At 44.8% G+C, this 21779-nt stretch overlaps 2 protein-coding genes across 2 annotated transcripts; both read right to left on the minus strand.

Annotated features, from left to right (window-relative positions):
- Positions 1 to 892: 892 nt before the first annotated feature.
- On the minus strand, positions 893 to 5548 carry LOC120028799 (extracellular calcium-sensing receptor-like). Its single transcript, XM_038974039.1, has 7 exons — positions 5349 to 5548; positions 4611 to 4905; positions 3829 to 4118; positions 3288 to 3583; positions 2755 to 2975; positions 2072 to 2417; positions 893 to 1809 (listed from the first exon to the last, which is right to left on the minus strand). The coding sequence occupies exons 1-7, from the start codon at positions 5405 to 5407 to the stop codon at positions 893 to 895; spliced, it is 2424 nt and encodes an 807-aa protein (XP_038829967.1). The 5' UTR covers positions 5408 to 5548.
- Positions 5549 to 9416: 3868 nt separating this feature from the next.
- Positions 9417 to 14147, minus strand: LOC120028789 (extracellular calcium-sensing receptor-like). Its single transcript, XM_038974030.1, has 7 exons — positions 13942 to 14147; positions 13173 to 13467; positions 12329 to 12618; positions 11792 to 12087; positions 11306 to 11526; positions 10601 to 10946; positions 9417 to 10333 (listed from the first exon to the last, which is right to left on the minus strand). The coding sequence occupies exons 1-7, from the start codon at positions 14145 to 14147 to the stop codon at positions 9417 to 9419; spliced, it is 2571 nt and encodes an 856-aa protein (XP_038829958.1).
- Between the last annotated feature and the right edge of the window lie 7632 nt (positions 14148 to 21779).

A 21779-nucleotide genomic window follows, 5' to 3' on the forward strand; every position in this document is an offset into this window, starting at 1 on the left:
AGACATAAAAGTTTTTTGCATAATTTGTCTTCTATTTGTAGAGGACAAGCATGTCCTGTTTCTATAGAGGAAGCCTAGCTTGATTTTTAGCCGTTTACAAAGTTTGTTAATATGCCTTTTAAAAGACAGTTTATCATCCAACCATATCCCTAAGTATTTATATGCAGAGACCTGATTAATTTGAGAACCATCTAAGCTCGTAAGTGCAAGTGTATTTTCAACCAACAATTTGAACCTATTAAAATCATAAAATGTGTTTTTTTTGCATTAAAAACAAGTTTCAGCTGTATAAAATACACTTGTAATATCTTAAAATCTGTCTCCAATAGTGATAATGCCTGGTCAGCCGTTGAAGCGATAGAGTACATGACAGTGTCCTCAGCATATAAATGAATTTGACACTTTCTTATCTCATCACGATATTGTTTATGTAGAGAGTGAACAGTAATGGATCAAGTATAGAACCTTGTGGGACGCCTTTAACCAACTCCAATGGCTATGACTGGATGCCGTCGACTCTAACAGCCTGACTTCAATCCTTTAGATAGTCATGAAACCAACGACATGCATCCAATCCCAGTCCTGTTAACGACAGCTTACCCAAAAGTATCGCATGGTCTACAGTGTCAAAAGCTTTAGATAAATCTATGAACAAGGCGGCACAGTACTTTCTATTATCTAGGGCACTAGTAATATCATTTTAACACTCTAGATTTGAACAATCTCTCATAACATTGGAATATCTAAAGTGAACCTGTGTCATGTTACTAGTTACAATGTTACCAATGATTAGCTGCTAAATTGTTGGTCATCTCTGTCAGAGTAGTCCTACCTAACTGTATGATAAACCATATAACTGAACATTACAATGTTTTTTCCCCTCAATCATTTCTTAATAACGTGTATCATTGGATGTCTTCTCCATAAGGTGTTTCTTGGTGTTCTTCTCCGGCCTGAACAGAATAATGAAGCATTTAGGAACAAATAATAGAAAGAACAACCCAAAGCTAGAGGTGATGATGGCAAAGATCTCCACAGCTACAGTGAACTTCCCAGGAGAGCTGACATAAGCTGGGATAAAGGTGATCCAGACTGCACAGAATATGAGCATGCTGAAGGTGATGAATTTGGCTTCATTGAAGTTATCAGGCAGCTTCCGAGCCAGAAAAGCCAGCACAAAGCACAAGAGAGACAGGAGTCCTATATAGCCCAACACAGCCCAGAAACCAATAGCTGACCCCACATCACACTCTAGAATGATCTTTTCCTTGTAGGTAGTGAGGTTTTTAATGGGGAAGGGAGGGGACAGGACCAACCACAGAGTGCATATCAAAGCCTGGACAAACGTGAAGGACACTACAGTCAACCTCTGCTGTGGAGGACCAAACCATTTCATGACATTACTGGCTGGAAGTGTAGCCCTGAAGGCCATCAACACCACTATTGTTTTCCCCAGAACACAAGAGATGCAGAGGACGAAGGTGATCCCAAACGCTGTGTGACGCAGCATACAGGACCACTCAGAGGGCCGGCCAATGAAAGTAAGAGAACACAGAAAACACAGAGCCAAGGAGAAGAGCAGCAGGAAGCTCAGCTCAGAGTTGTTGGCCCTGACGATGGCCGAAGTTCGGTGGCGGTAGAAGACAGTTGCCGTGGCGATGGCCAGACAAGCACCGCCCACAGAAAAGGCGGTCAGGATGATTCCGAGGACCTCGTGGAAGGACAGGAACTCCACAGGCTTAAGGATACAGCGGTCTCTCTCAGCGTTGGGCCAGTACTCCTTGGGACAGATCAGACAGTCTGAAGAATCTGACAGGACAAAAGAACAGACATCAAATGTTGCTAATAATAGATTCAGGTTTTATTTATTTACAAATACATGTCCCACAATGCTGCACTTTGTCAGTTTACAATAACGAATGTTGAATTAATGTGCAGCTTACATGAGATAATAAGAACAGGAACATGATTGACAGACACTTTGTAGTGCTGGTAATATGAATAAACCACTACTTAGTAAACCGTGATTGAAATTACTACACATTTTTGCCAACTGATCCTATAGTCCTACCTGTGTTATTACTTATTTCTCCCTCTGAACATGGGATACAGTCATAACAGCATACAGGCTTTCCTTTCTGTACAGCCTTACGAGTGCCTGGGGGACAGCTGTCACTGCACACTGACACAGGTACTTGTGTACTGTTCTTTACCCAGGTGATTTCCCTCTCCATGTGAAACCTCTGGTCAGGAGGCATGGACGCATCATATCGCCCCACTGTCACAAACTCCATCTTCCCACTCTCCCGTATCTGCCAGTTGACCAGCTCATAGGTGGCCACTGGGTCCCCGTTGGCATCGAAAGACACCTGGTACCCGTTACGAGAGAAGTTCATCGTCCTCAATCTCTCCAGGACCTGGGGGTTGAAAGGGCAAGGGAGAGAGAGAGAGAGGGGACGAGAGAGAAGGAGAGAGGTGAAGAGAGATGGAGATAAGGGAAGAGAGAGATGAGTGAGGGGAAGAGAGAGATGAGAGATTGAGAAAGGGGAAGAAAGATGGAAAGAGAGAAATGGAGAGAAGGGAAGAGAGATGTAGAGAGGGATGGAGAGAAATAGAACATTAATTCAACTCATATTTATCAGATGTGTTACTTCAGAAGAAGTTGTAAAGTATGATGAGAACTCCTAGGCCTTCATACATGTAGTCTAAATAAACATCTTTATCAGGAAATTATACTACAGACTTGTCATTCACCTGTGTTGGCTTCACATTAAGGTTGTTGTCACAGTTCACACTGGAGTTTTCTCTCTCTTCACAAACAATGCTGTGGATGGCGTGTGCTATGGCGTAAACAGCTTTATACACCATGTTAGTGACACGCAGCTGGGATGTATCTGTGTAGGGGGCCTGTAGATGCTGTATATCCTCACTGTCATCACACACCTTCTCTTCAACCCCAACACCTGTAGAATTCCCTACAGACCGACAGACCGACAGACCGACAGACCGACAGACAGAGAGACCGACCGACCGACCGACCGACCGACCGACCGACCGACCGACCGACCGACCGACCGACCGACCGACCGACCGACCGACCGACCGACAGACAGACAGACAGACAGACAGACAGACAGACAGACAGACAGACAGACAGACAGACAGACAGACAGACAGACAGACAGACAGACAGACAGACAGACAGACATGTAAATAGATAGATCGATAGACAGATGGATGGATAGATAGATAGATATATATATATAGACAGATAGCTAGATAGATACCTATCCCCAGCCGACAGCCAAAGGCTCCCTCCCAGAACTCTGTGAGCAGGGGAGAGTTGGACACCTTCTGTAGGGAGAGGTCCAGGAGGAAGTCCCTGAGGCCGGGGATGACAGAGCGTTGGATGCCAAATCCGATGGCCCCGGCACACAGGCCGAAGCGCAGCATATCTGGGTCAGTGACCCAGGACTCACTCCCGATCCACTGGCGGGGAGGAGAGGGCAGGCGGTCCATCTCCTCCAGCAAGATTCTCATGTCCCCAGAGGCTACGAATGCAACCACCACCCGGGCTGTGGAGCTGGGGAACATGATTATATCATATGCTTAATATCCTGGTCATGTTTGTCGTTCATTGGAATGTCTCAGTGAAGTGAACATGAAAATTAGTATTAATCAACACTTTTGGAATGCTTAAGAGATGCAAATGATGTTGGTCTCACAGATCAGCTTTGGGAAAAGAGAGAAATTAATAACAATAGTATTTTTTATAAATATGTTCTTGCATTTGTGTGACTGAAAAGTTCACAAGTAGTCACGGATCACCTGCGGATCACGTCGGCCACCCGTTGCACTCTGCTGAGTGGGTTGGTACGGTAGAAGGCTTCAGAATACTCCACACAGATGCCTTCCTCTTGTGCTGCCTGTAGGAAAGCCGCCATCCCGTTATTACCGTAGTCAGAGTCGGAACGGACCGCCCCAATCCAGGTCCAGCCGAAGTGCCTGATGAGGTGGGCCAGAGCGGCAGCCTGGAACTGATCACTGGGGATGGTTCTGAAGAAGGTTGGATACTGTTTCTTATCACTCAGACACGCACAGGTGGAAGAGTGGCTCACCTAGGTAAAAACAGATAGTCGAAAACATGAGAAAGAACATCATGTCGGCCTAACAACTCTAATGTATTGGCTACTTCCTGCTTTTTTATTTAGCTATGTAGTTTGATGTTAGGGAGACATTAATAATAATAAGCCAACTCATTGTTTTTCATTAGGCCAGAAAGAAAAGGATACACACAAGTGTGACACCAATCCCTGGTCTCCCATAACAACCTAGCCTATGAAAGATAGTCCTCAGATCATGTTTTAATGCCTACAGATGTTCAAATGCCTTTCTCCACATAATTTCACACAGAAATGTATATTACAGAAAGAGAGGAGAATACAGTTGGAATACGATAAATTAAAAGTAGAACTCATTCCTGAAAGAGAGGAGAATATACAGTAGGAATACGGTAAAAAGTTGAACTCATTCCTGAAAGAGAGGAGAATATACATTAGGAATACAGTAAGTTTAAATAAGCTGAATGATTTCTTTCCACAGGAGTTTACCTGAGGAATGCCGAAAGGGCCGGTGATGCGCAACATGCTGATGGTAGGCGTGGAGCCAGACTCGCCCACGATAGCTGTCACTGTAGCCGACCCCGAGCACTGTTCTCCGGTATCAAACATGGGGTCCAAGCCGTTAGCCAGCTGGAAGGCAACTTTCACGGCCATAGGGACCGAGGCGCAGGAGTCGTGCACTTGATAACCAAGTGTGACACCCGGTAGAAGGTACGAACTGTTGTTTATCTCCTCAACTGCGAAGACCATGGCGCGCGAGAAGCGCAACTCACGGGAATCCATTCTGTAAATAGAAGATAGGTCAGTGAGCACCTCCTGATGAATCATAAACTAGCCTATAGAATGTTACCATGGCAAACAGCCTAATATCTAGTATTATGTTCCATACAGTCTATATGCCTACACTTCTGCTGTCTGTAATTGAGGACATTGTAGGATAGCCTGCAATTGAAAATGTGATCCTTTGTAACAGTAGTCTTTACCTACTCTCTCAGACACAAACACATGTTTTATCTGTCTTTAAACACACTGTTTATTTGTCTTTAAAACACACTGTTTCTCTGTCATTAACACTGTTAATCTGTCTTAAAACACATTCTTTATCTGTCTTTAAACACACTGTCTCTCTGTCTTTAAACACACTGTCTCTCTGTCTGTAAAACACAATGTATCTGTCTCCCCACACAGCCACAGTCCTGTCCGCTGCTCCCTCTTGCGTTCACTGACCTCCCTGTGCACTGCAGAGGCTCAGGCATGCTGGTGTAGCTGTGTTCCACAGTGTGCATATAGTAATGAATGGAGAAAACACCCCCGATGACAAAGTCCCCGTCCTGGGAGAACACCGGAGGACGAGGGGTGCCTTGGAGCCTGCATCTGACAGACTCCAGCCCAGAGGCAAAGGCAGACGTGAGCAAGGCAAGCCCACCAGCCACGACAGCTAGATGTAGTAGAACCAGACTACCAGCCAGACTTGGATCCAGAGCAGGAGCCAGAGAGAGCCTCATTCCCTTGATGTGTAGAAGGTATGGCCTAATACAGCGCCATACAGACCCACATAGGTCAGGTTAACTCTCTACTCTGGCTTAAATACCCACCATACCTCCGTGGGGATTCCTCTGGGGACCACACTGTGGGTTTGGCAATGCCAAGGAGGGAGGGGCTAGAGGCTGCTCTGCTCACCCAGTCAGGTCCTGATTCTTTCAGCTATAGAGAGAATATGCACCAGTTTCAGAACTACGTTTATTGTAATGGTATAGATAGACATAAACATACATTAGACACACAATAACCATCTGGCTCTACACAGTATTTCCCCTACAGTCTAGTCCTCTTGGCACGCTGGCTCTACAGATTATTTCCCCTACTGTCTAGTCTTCTTGGCACGCTGGCAGTACACAGTATTTATTCTAAAGTCTAGTCCTCTTGGTACGCTTCCTGTCTTATACTTCCCTACAGTCTAGTCCTCCTGGCACGTTGCCTCACTTACAGTTGAAGTCGGAAGTTTACATTCACCTTAGCCAAATACATTTAAACTCAGTTTTTCAAAATTCCTGACATCTAATCCTAGTAAAATGTCCCTGTCTTAGGTCAGTTAGGATCATCACTTTATTTTAAGAATGTGCAATGTCAGATTAATAGTAGAGAAAATTATTTATTTCAGTTTTTATTTATTTCATCACATTCCCAGTGGGTCAAAAGTTTACAAAAACTCAATTAATATTTGGTAGCATTGCCTTTAAATTGTTTAACTTGGGTCAAACGTTTTTTGTAGCCTTCCACAATTTTCCAACAATTATTTAGGTGAATTTAGGCCCATTCCTCCTGACAGAGCTGGTGTAACTGAGTCAGGTTAGTAGGCCTCTTCGCTCGCACACGCTTTTTAAGTTCTGTCCACACATTTTCTAGTGCATTGAGGTCCGGGCTTTGTGATGGCCACTCGAATACCATGACTTTGTTGTCCTTAGGGAATTTTTGCCACAACTTTGGAAGTATGCTTGGGGTCACTGTTCATTTGGAAGACCCATTTGTGACCAAGCTTTAACTTCCTGACTGATGTCTTGAGATGTTGCTTCAATATGTCCACATCATTTTCTCTCCTCTTGATGCCATCTATTTTGTGAAGTGCACCAGTCCCTCCTGCAGCAAAGCAACCCCACAACATGATGCTGCCACCCCCATGCTTCACGGTTGGGATGGTGTTCTTCGGCTTGCAAGGCTCCCCCTTTTTCCTCCAAACATAACGATGGTCACGGTCTTTGTCCCCATGTGCAGTTGCAAACCGTAGTCTGGCATTTTTATGGCGGTTTTAGAGCAGTGGCTTCTTCCTTGCTGAGCGGCATTTCAGGTTATGTCGATATAGGACTCATTTTACTGTGGATACAGACACTTTCGTACTTGTTTCCTCCAGCATCTTCACAAGGTCCTTTGCTTTTGTTCTGGGATTGATTTGCACTTTTCGCACGTTAATCTCTAGGAGACAGAACGCGTCTTCTTCCAAGCGGTATGATGCTTGCGTATTCCCATGGTGTTTATACTTGCGTACTATTGTTTGTACAGATGAACGTGATACCTTCAGGCGTTTGGAAATTGCTCCTAAGGATGAACCAGACTGTGGAGGTCTACAAGTTTTTTTCTGAGGTCTTGGCTGATTTCATTTGATTTTCCCATGATGTCAAGCAAAGAGGCACTGAGTTTGAAGGTAGGCCTTGAAATACATCCACAGGAACACCTCCATTTGACTCAAATTATGTCAATCAGCCTATCAGAATCTTCTAAAGCCATGACATATTTTTCTGGAATTTTACAAGCTGTTTAAAGGCACAGTCAATTTAGTGTATGTAAACGTCTCACGCACTGGATGTGTGAAACATTGAATTATAAGTGAAATAATCTGTCTGTAAACAATTGTTGGAAAAATGACTTGTGTAATGCACAAAGTAGATGTCCTAACAGACTATAATTTGTTAACAAGAAATGTGTGGAGTTGTTGAAAAACTAGTTTTAATGACTCCAACCTAAGTGTTTGTAAACTTCCGACTTCAACTGTGTATGAAAATGTTTATTATATTATTATAATACATACGATGATGAATTACAATATCAATTGAACACATGCACTTCAATGTTATATCAATTCATATAAGAATAAAGCTTTTCTCCAACAACATGGAAGTGGTTCCACTCTGTAGGCTACTGCTAATCACATCATTTAGCAGGTCAAATTAGATTTTCTTAAAAAAATGTTATACCTTTATTTCAACAAGGAACACAGACTGAGACCAAGGTCTCTGTTACAGCTGGGCCTTGCATATACATGTTTACACATACAGTTTATGTACAATGATTAAAAAACTAAACAAGACAAACAAAACAAAACAAAAAATACAGCAACAGATTTAATTTACACACATGTTATTCCCCTAACAGCACAATAACTTGCATTTCAAGAAACACTTACAACCAATACAAAAATGTAAATGCTCCAATAAATATTTAAAATGGGAAAGGGGGACAAGAGTCTCAAGTTTAAGTTTAGTCTGCAGGCTATTCCATAGGCAAGGAGCGTAACAGGAAAAGTAGCCATACCCAACTCTGTGGAAATCGCATGGGCCTCAAGTGTAATCCATGTTGAGACCTGGTTTTAGGAATTATAATTCTAATATTGATGAGTGATGATAAATAAGAAGGTAGTTTATTCAGAAGTGCTTTATAGACAAACACGAGAGCATGTTGTTCTCGTCTCACGGACAGCGAAGTCCAACCCACATTTTGATATAAAACACAGTGGTGAGTTCTGTAGCTAGCACCCGTAATAAACCTAAGTGTGCAATGATAAGTAGCATCCAGCGATTTAAGTGTTGATGCCGTAGCATGCATGTAAATAATCTCCCCATAATCTATAACAGACATAAAAGTAGCTTGCATAATTTGTCTTCTATTTGTAGAGGACAAGCATGTCCTGTTTCTATAGAGGAAGCCTAGCTTGATTTTTAGCGGTTTACAAAGTTCATCAATATGCATTTTAAAAGACAGTTTATCATCCAACCATATCCCTAACTATTTATATGCAGAGACCTGAATAATTTGAGAACCATCTAAGCTCGTCAGTGCAAGTGTATTTTCAACCAACTTTTTGAACCTATTAAAATCATAAAATGTGTTTTTTTTGCATTTAAAACAAGTTTCAGCTGTATAAAAGACCCTTGTAATATCTTAAAATCTGTCTCCAATAGTGATAATGCTTGGGCAGCCGTTGAAGCGATAGAGTACATGACAGTGTCATCAGCATATAAATGAATTTGACACTTTCTTATCTCATCACGATATTGTTTATGTAGAGAGTGAAGAGTAATGGACCAAGTATAGAACCTTGTGGGACGCCTTTAACCAACTCCAATGGCTATGACTGGATGCCGTCGACTCTAACAGCCTGACTTCAATCCTTTAGATAGTCATGAAACCAACGACATGCATCCGATCCCAGTCCTGTTAACGACAGCTTACCCAAAAGTATCGCATGGTCTACAGTGTCAAAAGCTTTAGATAAATCTATGAACAAGGTGGCACAGTACTTTCTATTATCTAGGGCATTAGTAATATCATTTTAACACTCTAGATTTGAATAATCTCTCATAACATTGGAATATCTAAAGTGAACCTGTGTCATGTTCCTAGTTACAATGTTACCAATGATTAGCTGCTAAATTGTTGGTCATCTCTGTCAGAGTAGTCCTACTTAACTGTATAATAAACCATATAACTGAACGTTACAATGTTTTTCCCCTCAATCATATCTTAATAACGAATATCATTGGATGTCTTCTCCATAAGGTGTTTCTTGGTGTTCTTCTCCGGCCTGAACAGAATAATGAAGCATTTAGGAACAAATAATAGAAAGAACAACCCAAAGCTAGAGGTGATGATGGCAAAGATCTCCACAGCTACAGTCAACTTCCCAGGAGAGCTGACATAAGCTGGGATAAAGGTGATCCAGACTGCACAGAATATGAGCATGCTGAAGGTGATGAATTTGGCCTCATTGAAGTTATCAGGCAGCTTCCGAGCCAGAAAAGCCAGCACAAAGCACAAGAGAGACAGGAGTCCTATATAGCCCAACACAGCCCAGAAACCAATAGCTGAACCCACATCACACTCTAGAATGATCTTTTCCTTGTAGGTAGTGAGGTTTTTAATGGGGAAGGGAGGGGACAGGACCAACCACAGAGTGCATATCAAAGCCTGGACAAACGTGAAGGACACTACAGTCAATCTCTGCTGTGGAGGACCAAACCATTTCATGACATTACTGGCTGGAAGCGTAGCCCTGAAGGCCATCAACACCACTATTGTTTTCGCCAGAACACAAGAGATGCAGAGGACGAAGGTGATCCCAAACGCTGTGTGGCGCAGCATACAGGACCACTCAGAGGGCCGGCCAATGAAAGTAAGAGAGCACAGAAAACACAGAGTCAAGGAGAAGAGAAGCAGGAAGCTCAGCTCAGAGTTGTTGGCCCTGACGATGGCCGAAGTTCGGTGGCGGTAGAAAACAGTTGCCGTGGCGATGGCCAGACAAGCCCCACCCACAGAGCAGGCAGTCAGGATGATTCCGAGGACCTCGTGGAAGGACAGGAACTCCACAGGCTTAAGGATACAGCGGTCTCTCTCAGCGTTGGGCCAGTACTCCTCGGGACAGATCAGACAGTCTAAAGAATCTGACCAGGGCAATGTAACAGACATCAAATGTTAATAATAATAGATTCAGGTTTTATTTATTTACAAATACATGTCCCACAATCCTGCACTTTGTCAGTTTACAATAAAGAATGTTGAATTAATGTGCAGCTTACATGAGATAATAAGAACAGGAACATGATTGACAGACACTACCTTTGTAGTGCTAGTAATATGAATAAACCACTACTTAGTAAACCGTGATAGAAATTACTACACATGTTTGCCAACTGCTCCTATAGTCCTACCTGTGTTATTACTTATTTCTCCCTCTGCACATTGGATACAGTCATAACAGCATACAGGCTTTCCTTTCTGTACAGCCTTACGAGTGCCTGGGGGACAGCTCTCACTGCACACTGACACAGGCACCTGTGTACTGTTCTTTACCCAGGTGATTTCCCTCTCGATGTGAAGCCTCTGGTCAGGAGGCAGGGACCCATCATAGAGCCCCACTGTCACAAACTCCATCTTCCCACTCTCCCGTCTCTGCCAGTTGACCAGCTCATAGGTGGCCACTGGGTCCCCGTTGGCATCGAAAGACACCTGGTACCCGTTACGAGAGAAGTTCACCGTCCTCAATCTCTCCAGGACCTGGGGGTTGGAAGGTCAAGGGAGAGAGAGAGAGAGAGAGAGAGAGGGGATGAGAGAGATGGAGAGAGGTGTAGAGAGATGGAGGTAAGGGAAGAGAGAGATGAGTGAGGGGAAGAGAAATGGAGAGATAGATGGAGAGAGAAGAAGAGAGAGATGAGAGATGGAGAAAGGGGAAGGAAGATGGAAAGAGAGAAATAGAGAGAAGGAGAGAGAGAAACAGAACATTAATTCAACTCATATTTATCAGATGTGTTAATTCAGAAGACGTTGTAAAGTATAATGGGAACTCCTAGGCCTTCATACATGTAGTCTAAATAAAAATATTGATCAGGAAATTATACTATAGACTTGTCATTCACCTGTGTTGGCTTCACATTAAGGTTTTTGTCACAGTTCACACTGGAGTTTTCTCTCTCTTCACAAACGATGCTGTGGATGGCGTGTGCTATGGCGTAAACAGCTTTATACACCATGTTAGTGACACGCAGCTGGGATGTATCTGTGTAGGGGGCCTGTAGCTGCTGTATATCCTCACTGTCATCACACACCTTCTCTTCAACCCCAACACCTGTAGAGGTCCCTACAGACAGACAGACAGACAGACAGACAGACAGACAGACAGACAGACAGACAGACAGACAGACAGACAGACAGACAGACAGACAGACAGACAGACAGACAGACAGACAGACAGACTTGTAAATAGATAGATAGATAGATAGATAGATAGATAGATAGATAGATAGATAGATAGATAGATAGATAGATAGATAGATAGATAGATAGATAGACAGACAAATGGATGGATGATGGATGGATAGATAGATAGATAGATAGATAGATACCTATCCCCAGCCTACAGCCAAAGGCTCCCTCCCAGAACTCAGTGAGCAGGGGAGAGTTGGACACCTTCTGTGGGGAGAGGTCCAGGAGGAAGTCCCTGAGGCCGGGGATGACAGAGCGTTGGATGCCAAATCCGATGGCCCCGGCACACAGACCGAAGTGCAGCGTATCTGGGTCAGTGACCCAGGACTCACTCCCGATCCACTGGCGTGGCGGAGAGGGGAGGCGTTCCATCTCCCTCAGCAGGATTTTCATATCCCAAGAGGATACGAATGCAACCACCACCCGGGCTGTGGAGCTGGGGAACATGATTATATCATAACACATGCTGGTCATGTTTGTCGTTTATTGGAATGTCTCAGTGAAGTGAAAATGAACATTAGTATTAATCAACACTTTTGACAAGCTTACAATATGCAAATCATGTTGGTCTCACAGATCAGCTTTTGGAAAATAGAGAAATGAACAACAATATCATTTTTTATAAATATAGACTTGAATTTGTGTGAATGAAAAGTTCACAAGTAATCACAGATCACCTGCGGATCACGTCGGCCACCCGTTGCACTCTGCTGAGTGGGTTTGTACGGGAGAAGGCTTCAGAATAATCCACACAGATGCCTTCCTCTTGTGCTGCCTGTAGGAAAGCCGCCATTCCGTTATTACCGTAGTCAGAGTCGGAACGGACCGCCCCAATCCAGGTCCAGCCGAAGTGTCTGATGAGGTGGGCCAGAGCGGCAGCCTGGAACTGGTCACTGGGGATGGTTCTGAAGAAGGTTGGATACTGTTTCTTATCACTCAGACACGCACAGGTGGAAAAGTGGCTCACCTAGGTAAAAAGAGAGAGTCGAAAACATGAGAAAGAACATAATGTCGGCCAAACGAGTCTCAGTTATTGGCTACTTCCTGCTTTTTTTCTTTAGCTGTGTGGTATGATGTTAGGGAGACATTAATAATAATAAGCCAATTTATTGTTTTTCATTAGGCCAGATTGAAAAGGATACATATTTCTACCCATTTCTAACTTGGTCATTCTATTCATATTGAAAATAGTTTTATAAGACACACTGGTGCCGTGAAAAACACGAGTTAAAGGTATGACAACAATCCCTAGTTTCCCATAACAACCTAGCCTATGACAGATTGTCCTCAGACCATGTGAAAATGCCTCCAGACGTTCTCTAGACTCATAGTTCTCAGTCTATGTTCAAATGCCTTTCTTCACATAACTTCACACAGAAATGTATATTCCATAAAGAGAGGAGAATACAGTTGGAATACAGGTAATTAAAAGTAGAACTCATTCCTGAAAGAGAGGGGAACATAAACTAGGAATACGGTAAGTTTAAAAGAAGCTGAATGATTTCTTCCACTGGAGTTTACCTGAGGAATGCCGAAAGGGCCGATGATGCGCAACATGCTGATGGTAGGCGTGGAGCCAGACTCGCCCACGATAGCTGTCACTGTAGGCGACCCCGAGCACTGTTCTCCGGTATCAAACATTGGGTCCAGGCCATTAGCCAGCTGGAAGGCCACTTTCACGGCCATAGGGACTGAGGTGCAAGAGTCGTGCACTTGATAACCAAGTGTGACACCCGGTAAAAGGTCCGAACTGTTGTTTATCTCCTCAACTGCGAAGACCATGGCGCGCGAGAAGCGCAACTCACGGGAATCCAAGCTGTAAATAGAAGATAGGTGAGTGAGCACCACTTGACTAAATGGTAAACTAGCATATAGAATACATGGTTATACGAGGCCAAACATCTTAATATCTAGCCTAATTTTCCACCCTGTCTACATGCCTACACTTTTGTTATCGGTAGTTGAGGACATTGTAGGATAGCCTGCATTTTGAAAATGTCACCCTTTGTAACAGTAGGATTTATCTACTCTCTCAGATACAAACACACTTTTTATCTGTCTTAAAAACACTGTTTACCTGTCTTTAAACACACTGTTTCTCTGTCTTTAACACACTGTTCATCTGTCTTTAAAACACTATTTACCTATCTTTAAACACACTGTTTCTCTGTCATTAAACACACTGTTATTCTTTCTTTAAACACACTGTCTCTGTATCTTTAAAACACAATGTATCTGTCTCCCCACACAGCCACAGTCCTGTCCCCTGCTCCCTCTTGCGCTCACTGACCTCCCTGTGCACTGCAGGGGCTCAGGCATGCTGGTGTAGCTGTGTTCCACAGTGTGCATGTAGTTGTGGATGGAGAACACACCCCCGATGACAAAGTCCCCGTCCTGGGAGAACGCCGGAGGACGAGGGGTGCCTTGGAGCCTGCATCTGACAGACTCCAGCCCAGAAGCAGAGGCAGACGAGAGCAAGGCAAGTCCACCAGCCATCACAGCTAGATGTAGAAGAACCAGACTACCAGCCAGACTTGAATCCAGAGCAGGAGCCGGAGAGAGCCTCATTCCCCTGATGTGTAGAAGGTATGGCGTAATACAGCGCCAGACAGACCCACATAGGTCAGGTTACCTCTCTACTCTGGTTTAAATACCCACTGTACCTCTGTGGGGATTCCTCTAGGGGCCACACTGTGGGTATGGCCATGCCAGGAAGGGAGGGGCTAGAGGCTGCTCTGCTCACCCAGTCAGGTCCTGATTCTTTCAGCTATAGAGAGAATATACACCAGCATCAGAACTACGTTGACTGTAATGGTTTAGACAGACATAAACATACATTAGACAGACAATAACCATGAGCCTCTTAAATTTCCCTGACTGTCTAGTCATCTTGGCACACTGGCTCTATACGGTATTTCCCCTTCTGTCTAGTCCATTTGGCACTTTGCCTCACTTACATGTCCTCTACAGTCTAGTCCTCTTGACACCCTGACTCTACACAGTATTTCTACCTACAGTCTAGTCCATTTGGCCCATTGCCTCACATATATTTCCAATGCAGTCCAGTCCTCTTGACACGCTGGCTCTACACAGTATTTCCCCTACAGTCTAGTCCATTTGGCCCTTTGCCTCACTTATATTTCCTCTACAGTCTAGTCCTCTTGGAAAGCTGTCTCTACACAGTATTTACCCAACAGTCTAGTCCTCTAGGCATGCTGGCTCTTCACGGTATTTCCCCTACAGCCTAGTCATCTTGGCACGCTGGCTCTACAGAGTATTTCCCCTACTGTCTAGTCCTTTTGGCACGCTGGCTCTAAACAATATTTATTCTAAAGTCTTGTCCTCTTGGTAGGCTTCCTCTCTTATTTTTCCCCTACAGTATAGTCCTCTTGGCGCGTTGCCTCACATTTGAAGTCGGAAGATTACATTCACCTTAGCCAAATACATTTAAACTCAGTTTTTCAAAATTCTTGACATTTAATCCAACTAAAAAAAAAATCCCTGTCTTAGGTCAGTTAGAATCACCACTTTATTTTAAGAATGTGAAATGTCAGAATAATAGAAGAGAAAATTATTTATTTCAGCTTTAAGTGGGTCAGAAGTTTACATTCACTCAATTAATATTTGGTAGCATTGTCTTTAGATTGGTTGACTTGGGTCAAACGTTTTGGGTAGCCTTCCACAAGCTTCCCACAATAAGTTGGGTGAATTTTGGCCCATTCCTCCTGACAGAGCTGGTGTAACTGAGTCATGTTTGTCGGCCTCCTCGCTCGCACACGCTTTCTCAGTTTTTCCCACAAATGTTCTATTGCGTTGAGGTCAGGGCTTTGTGATGGCCACTCCAATACCTTGACTTTGTTGTCCTTAGGCCAATTTAGCCACAACTTTTGAAGTATGCTTGGTGTCACTGTCCATTTGGAAGACCCATTTGCGACCAAGCTTTAACTTTCTGACTGATGTCTTGAGATGGTGCTTCAATATATCCACATCATTTTCTCTCCTCATGAGCCATCTATTTTGTGAAGTGCACCAGTCCCTCCTGCAGCAAAGCAACCCCACAACATGATGCTGCCACCCCCGTGCATCATGGTTGGGATGGTGTTCTTCGGCTTGCAAGCCTCCTCCTTTTCCCTCCAAACATAACGATGGTCACGATCTTTGTCCCCATGTGCAGTTGCAAACCGTAGTCTGACATTGTTATGGCGGTTTTGGAGCAGTGGCTTCTTCCTTGCTGAGCGTCCTTTCAGGTTATGTCGATATAGGACTCATTTGCCTGTCTGCACTATCCGTATTAGCTTCACGTTTCGTTTTGTTGTTTTGTTAGTTTGTTTAGTGTTGCATTTCTTCATTTAAATTAAGAATGTACGCTTACTTTCGTACTTGTTTCCTCCAGCATCTTCACAAGGTTCTTTGCTGTTGTTCTGGGATTGATTTGCACTTTTCACACCAAAGTACGTTAATCTCTAGGAGACAGAACTCGTCTTCTTCCTCAGAAGTATGACGCCAGCGTGGTCCCACATGGTGTTTCCACTTTCGTACTATTGTTTGTACAGATGAACGTGGTACCTTCAGGCGTTTGGAAATTGCTCCCAAGGATGAACCAGACTTGTGGAGGTCTACAAGTTTTTTTCTGAGGTCATGGCCGATTTCATTTGATTTTCCCATGATGTCAAACAAAGAGGCACTGAGTTTGAAGGTAGGCCTTGAAATACATCCACAGGTACACCTCCAATTGACTCAAATGATGTCAATCAGCCTATCAGAAGCTTCTAAAGCCATGACATATTTTTCTGGAATTTTCCAAGCTATTGTCGTGTCTTTGGCATCATTAATACTGAAGACTAATTTTTATCAAATAACTCTCTGTACTTATTATTACACAATTAAACAAATTAATCATGTAACTGTAATTAACTAGGAAGTCGGTGTACCAAGGAAAATATTCAGATTACAAAGTTATTATTTTCCTAACATAACTTTCAGATATTTTAATATCTGATCAATTAGTCTTCAAATTAATGAATTATTCTTTTTACCTTTACATTAGTCTCATTCCAAACGTCGTAAATTGTTGATTGTCTGCACGAACACAGTCTTCACTACGAGTCATCCATACATCAGTTGTATTAAATCCTTTATTTACTAACTAAGTAATTGACAGAAATGCATAAACAAACAGTAGATAGTTACAAGGAAATGATAGCGGAGTTTCCCTAGTGGAGAAACCGGTATCGCGGCTTGGTGAACTGTCACGTTCCTGACCTATTTCTGTTAGTTTGTTGTATGTGTTAGTTGGTCAGGACGTGAGTTTGGGTGGGCATTCTATGTTTTCTGTTTCTATGTTGGTTTAAGGGTTGCCTGGTATGGCTCTTAATTAGAGGCAGGTGTTTTGCGTTGTCCTCTAATTGAGAGTCATATTTAGGTAGGTTGTTTCACAGTGTTCGTTGTGGGTGGTTGTCTCCTGTGTCAGTGTTTGTCGCACCATACGGGACTGTTCGGTATTGTTTGTACATCGTCATTTTTGTGTAGTCTATTTTTCCCTGTTCGTGCGTTCTTCGTGTTTTATTGTAAGTTCGTATGTCTAGGTTTGTCTACACATTCGTTTTGTTATTTTGTTAATTCAAGTCTAGTTCGTTTTCTGTCTTAGTTGTTTTGTCGTGTCTTAATTAAATCATGTCATTTCACAACGCTGCGCCTTGGTTCAATCACTACTCCTCCTCTTCGGTTGAAGAGGAGGAGGAATACCGTTACAGAACCACCCACCAATCCAGAACCAAGCAGCATAAGTTCGAGCAGTGGAACACGCAACAGGAGAGGCTTAATTATTTGGAGAAATGGACATGGGAGGAAGACCTAGAAGGCAAAGGACCCTGGGCGCAGCCAGGAGAATATCGCCGCCCCAAAGCTGAGCTGGAGGCAGCGAAAGCAGAGAGGCGGCGATATGAGGAGGCAGCTAGGAAGCAAGGCTGGAGACCGGAGAATCAAGCCCAAAACTGCAGATATGAGGGGACGCGTCTAGCACGGAAGCCCGAAAAGCCCGTGAGTACTACCCAAAAATTTCTTGGGGGGGGGCTAAGAGGTAGTGGGCCAAGGGCAGGTAGGAGACCTGCGCCCACTTACCAGGCTAACCGTGGAGAGCGGGAGTACGGCAGACACCGTGTTACGCAGTAGAGCGCACGGTGTCTCCTGTACGTGTGCATAGCCCAGTGCGGGTTATTCCACCTCCCCGCACTGGTAGGGCTAGATTGAGCATTGAGCCAAGTGCCATGAAGCCGGCTCTACATATCTGGCCACCAGTACGTCTCCTTGGGCCGGCTTACATGGCACCAGCCTTACGCATGGTGTCCCCGGTTCGCCTACATAGCCCGGTGCGGGTTATTCCACCTCCCCGCACTGGGCGGGCGACGGGGAGCATTCAACCAGGTAAGGTTGGGCAGGCTTGGTGCTCAAGGGAGCCAGTACGCCTGCACGGTCCGGTATTTCCGGCGCTACCTCCCCGCCCCAGCCCAGTACCACCTGTTCCTCCTCCACGCACTCTCCCTATGGTGCGTGTCTCCAGTCCGGTGCCTCCAGTTCCGGCACCACGCACTAAGCCACCTGTGCGTCTCCAGAGCCCTGTACACACTGTTCCTTCTCCCCGTACTCGTCCTGAGGTGCGTGCCCTTAGCCTGGTACCACCAGTGCCGGTACCACGCACTAGGCCTATAGTGCGCTTTGAGAATTCAGTGTGCCCTGTCCCTGCTCCCCGCACTAGGCTTGAAGTGCGTGTCTCCAGTCCGGTGCCTCCAGTTCCGGCACCACGCACCAGGCCTACAGTGCGTCTCAGCCGGCCAGAGTCTGCCGTCTGCCCAATGGCGCCTGAACTGTCCGTCTGCCAAGCGCCGCATGAACTGCTCGTCTGTATTGAGCCTGCAAAGCCGCCCGTCTGCCATGAGCCTACAGAGCCTTCCGCCAGACAGGAGCCGCTAGAGCCTTCCACCAGACAGGAGCAGCCAAAGCCTTCCGCTAGACAGGATCAGTCTGAGCCATCCGTCTCCGCAGCGCCATCTGAGCCATCCGTCTCCTCTGAGCCATCCGTCTCCTCAGCGCCGTCTGAGCCATCCGTCTCCCCAGCGCCGTCTGAGCCATCCGTCTCCCCAGCGCCGTCTGAGCCATCCGTCTCCCCAGCGCCGTCTGAGCCATCCGTCTCCCCAGCGCCGTCTGAGCCATCCGTCTGTCCCGAGCCATTAGAGCCGCCCGTCTGTCCCGAGCCGTCAGAGCCGATAGTCAGTCAGGAGCCGCTAGAGCCAGTCGTCAGTCAGGATCTGCCAGAGCCGCCAACCAGACAGGATCTGCCAGAGCCGCCAACCAGACAGGATCTGCCAGAGCCGCCAACCAGACAGGATCTGCCAGAGCCGCCAACCAGACAGGATCTGCCAGAGCCGCCAACCAGACAGGATCTGCCAGAGCCGTCAGACAGTCATGAGCTGCCCTCCAGTCATGAGCTGCCCTCCAGTCATGAGCTGCCCTCCAGTCATGAGCTGCCTTCCAGTCATGAGCTGCCTCCCAGTCATGAGCTGCCTCCCAGTCATGAGCTGCCTCCCAGTCATGAGCTGCCTCCCAGTCATGAGCTGCCTCCCAGTCATGAGCTGCCCTCCAGTCATGAGCTGCCCTCCAGTCATGAGCTGCCTTCCAGTCATGAGCTGCCCTACAGCCATGAGCGTCCAGAGCCGTCAGCCAGCCATGAGCGTCCAGAGCCGTCAGCCAGTCCGGAGCTGCCAGTAATCCAGAACTGCCCCTCAGTCCAGAGCTGTCTCTCTGTCCGGAGCTGCCTTTCAGTCCGGAGTTGCTCCTCTATCCTGAGCTACCTCTCTATCTACCTCTCTATTCTCACCTACCTCTATGTCCTGAGCTACCTTGTCCCGGAGCTGTCCCTTTATTTTGTGTTGCATATATTAGGTGGGTGGAATAGAGGGGTGGTCATTCTGAGGGCGATTAGCGAGCTGGGATTGACTATGGTGGGGTGGGGACCTCGTCCTGAGCCTGAGCCACCACCGTGGTCAGATGCCCACCCAGACCCTCCCCTAAACTTTGTGCTGGTGCGCCCGGAGTTCGCACCTTAAGGGGGGGGTTATGTCACGTTCCTGACCTATTTCTGTTAGTTTGTTGTATGTGTTAGTTGGTCAGGACGTGAGTTTGGGTGGGCATTCTATGTTTTCTGTTTCTATGTTGGTTTAAGGGTTGCCTGGTATGGCTCTTAATTAGAGGCAGGTGTTTTGCGTTGTCCTCTAATTGAGAGTCATATTTAGGTAGGTTGTTTCACAGTGTTCGTTGTGGGTGGTTGTCTCCTGTGTCAGTGTTTGTCGCACCATACGGGACTGTTCGGTATTGTTTGTACATCGTCATTTTTGTGTAGTCTATTTTTCCCTGTTCGTGCGTTCTTCGTGTTTTATTGTAAGTTCGTATGTCTAGGTTTGTCTACACATTCGTTTTGTTATTTTGTTAGTTAATTCAAGTCTAGTTCGTTTTCTGTCTTAGTTGTTTTGTCGTGTCTTAATTAAATCATGTCATTTCACAACGCTGCGCCTTGGTTCAATCACTACTCCTCCTCTTCGGTTGAAGAGGAGGAGGAATACCGTTACATGAACAAAAGGGAAGGTGAGGGTCGATTGCGATAAGACACTACAAAGTTAATAATTATAACAATTGAAATGCTAATCCTTTGCACATGAATGCTCACTCATTCGGGAATAATTTCAATCAATACATATATTTACGCTCAGTGTGTCGTCGGGATCTCTGTTGAAAAGTTTGTTTCTGTTGGAGAGTTTGTCCGTCCTCTCTCTCTCTCTGCCATGTTTGGAATTGATAGTTCAGAGTAACGTTCAGCAATGTCGTTATAGAATAGATGTTTCGGCGGTTGTCGGTCTTCGCGTTCAATGATACCAAATTCCTAGCTGCAGACTAGTAATTAGTATCAAAGATTTGTTCTTATTCTGTCGGTATCGATAGTCTAAGAGTTTAACCACGTAGTCTGGTTAACTTCTTTGGGAAAGTGGGGTAGTATTGAGTAACTTGGATGAATAAGGTGCCCAGAGTAAACTGCTTGTTACCCAGGGCCAGAAGCTATGATATGCATATAAGTAGTAGATTTGGATGGAAAATACTCTAAAGTTTCCAAAACTGTTAAAACAATGTCTGTGAGTATAACAGAACTCATATGGCAGGCGAAAACCTGAGACAAATCCAACCAGGAAGTGGGAAATCTGAGGTTTGTAGATTCATTTAAGTGATTGTCTATCCAATATGCTGTGTCTATGGGGCCAGATTGCACTTCCCAAGGCTTCCAGCAGATGTCAACAGTCTTTAGAAAGTTGTTTGAGGCTTCTATTGAGGAAGGGGGTCGAATAAGAGCTGTTTCAACAAGTGGACTAGGCTGAGGCCAATGAGTTGTTTACACCGCGGTCACGCGGGCGCGCCGTTCCTTCTTTTTCCTCTGTAATGAATACGCTATTGTCCCGTTGGAATATTATTGAAGGATTATTATTAAAAGACCCTAAGGATTGATTGTAAACATCGTTTGACATGTTTCTACAAACTGTAATGGAACTCTTTTGACTTTTCGTCTGGAATTTGCGCTCGCGCATTGTGCCTTTGGAATAGTGAACTAAACGCGCAAACGAAACAGAGGTATGTGGACATAAATATGGACGCAATCGAACAAAATGAACATTTCTTGTGGAAGTTGGAGTCCTGGGTGTGCATTCTGATGAAGATCAGCAAAAGTAAGGGAAGATTTATAATGCTATTTCTGACTTTTGTTGACTCCACAATTTGGCGGGTAACTGTATGGCTTGCTTTGGTGGCTGAATGCTGCACTCAGATTATAGAATTTTGTGCTTTTGCCGTAAAGCTTTTTTGAAATCTGACACAGCGGTTGCATTAAGAACAAGTTTATCTTTAATTCTATGTAAAACATGTATCTTTCATCAAAGTTTATGATGAGTGTTTCTGTTATTTGATGTGGCTCTCTGCAATTTCTCCGGATGTTTTTGGATATAAATATGAACTTTATCGAACAAAACATACATGTATTGTGTAACATTGAGTCCTGGGAGTGTCATCTGATGAAGATCGTCAAAGGTTAGT

The sequence above is a fragment of the Salvelinus namaycush genome, chromosome 34 (genome assembly GCF_016432855.1).
Source record: "Salvelinus namaycush isolate Seneca chromosome 34, SaNama_1.0, whole genome shotgun sequence".
Taxonomy (NCBI): domain Eukaryota; kingdom Metazoa; phylum Chordata; class Actinopteri; order Salmoniformes; family Salmonidae; genus Salvelinus; species Salvelinus namaycush.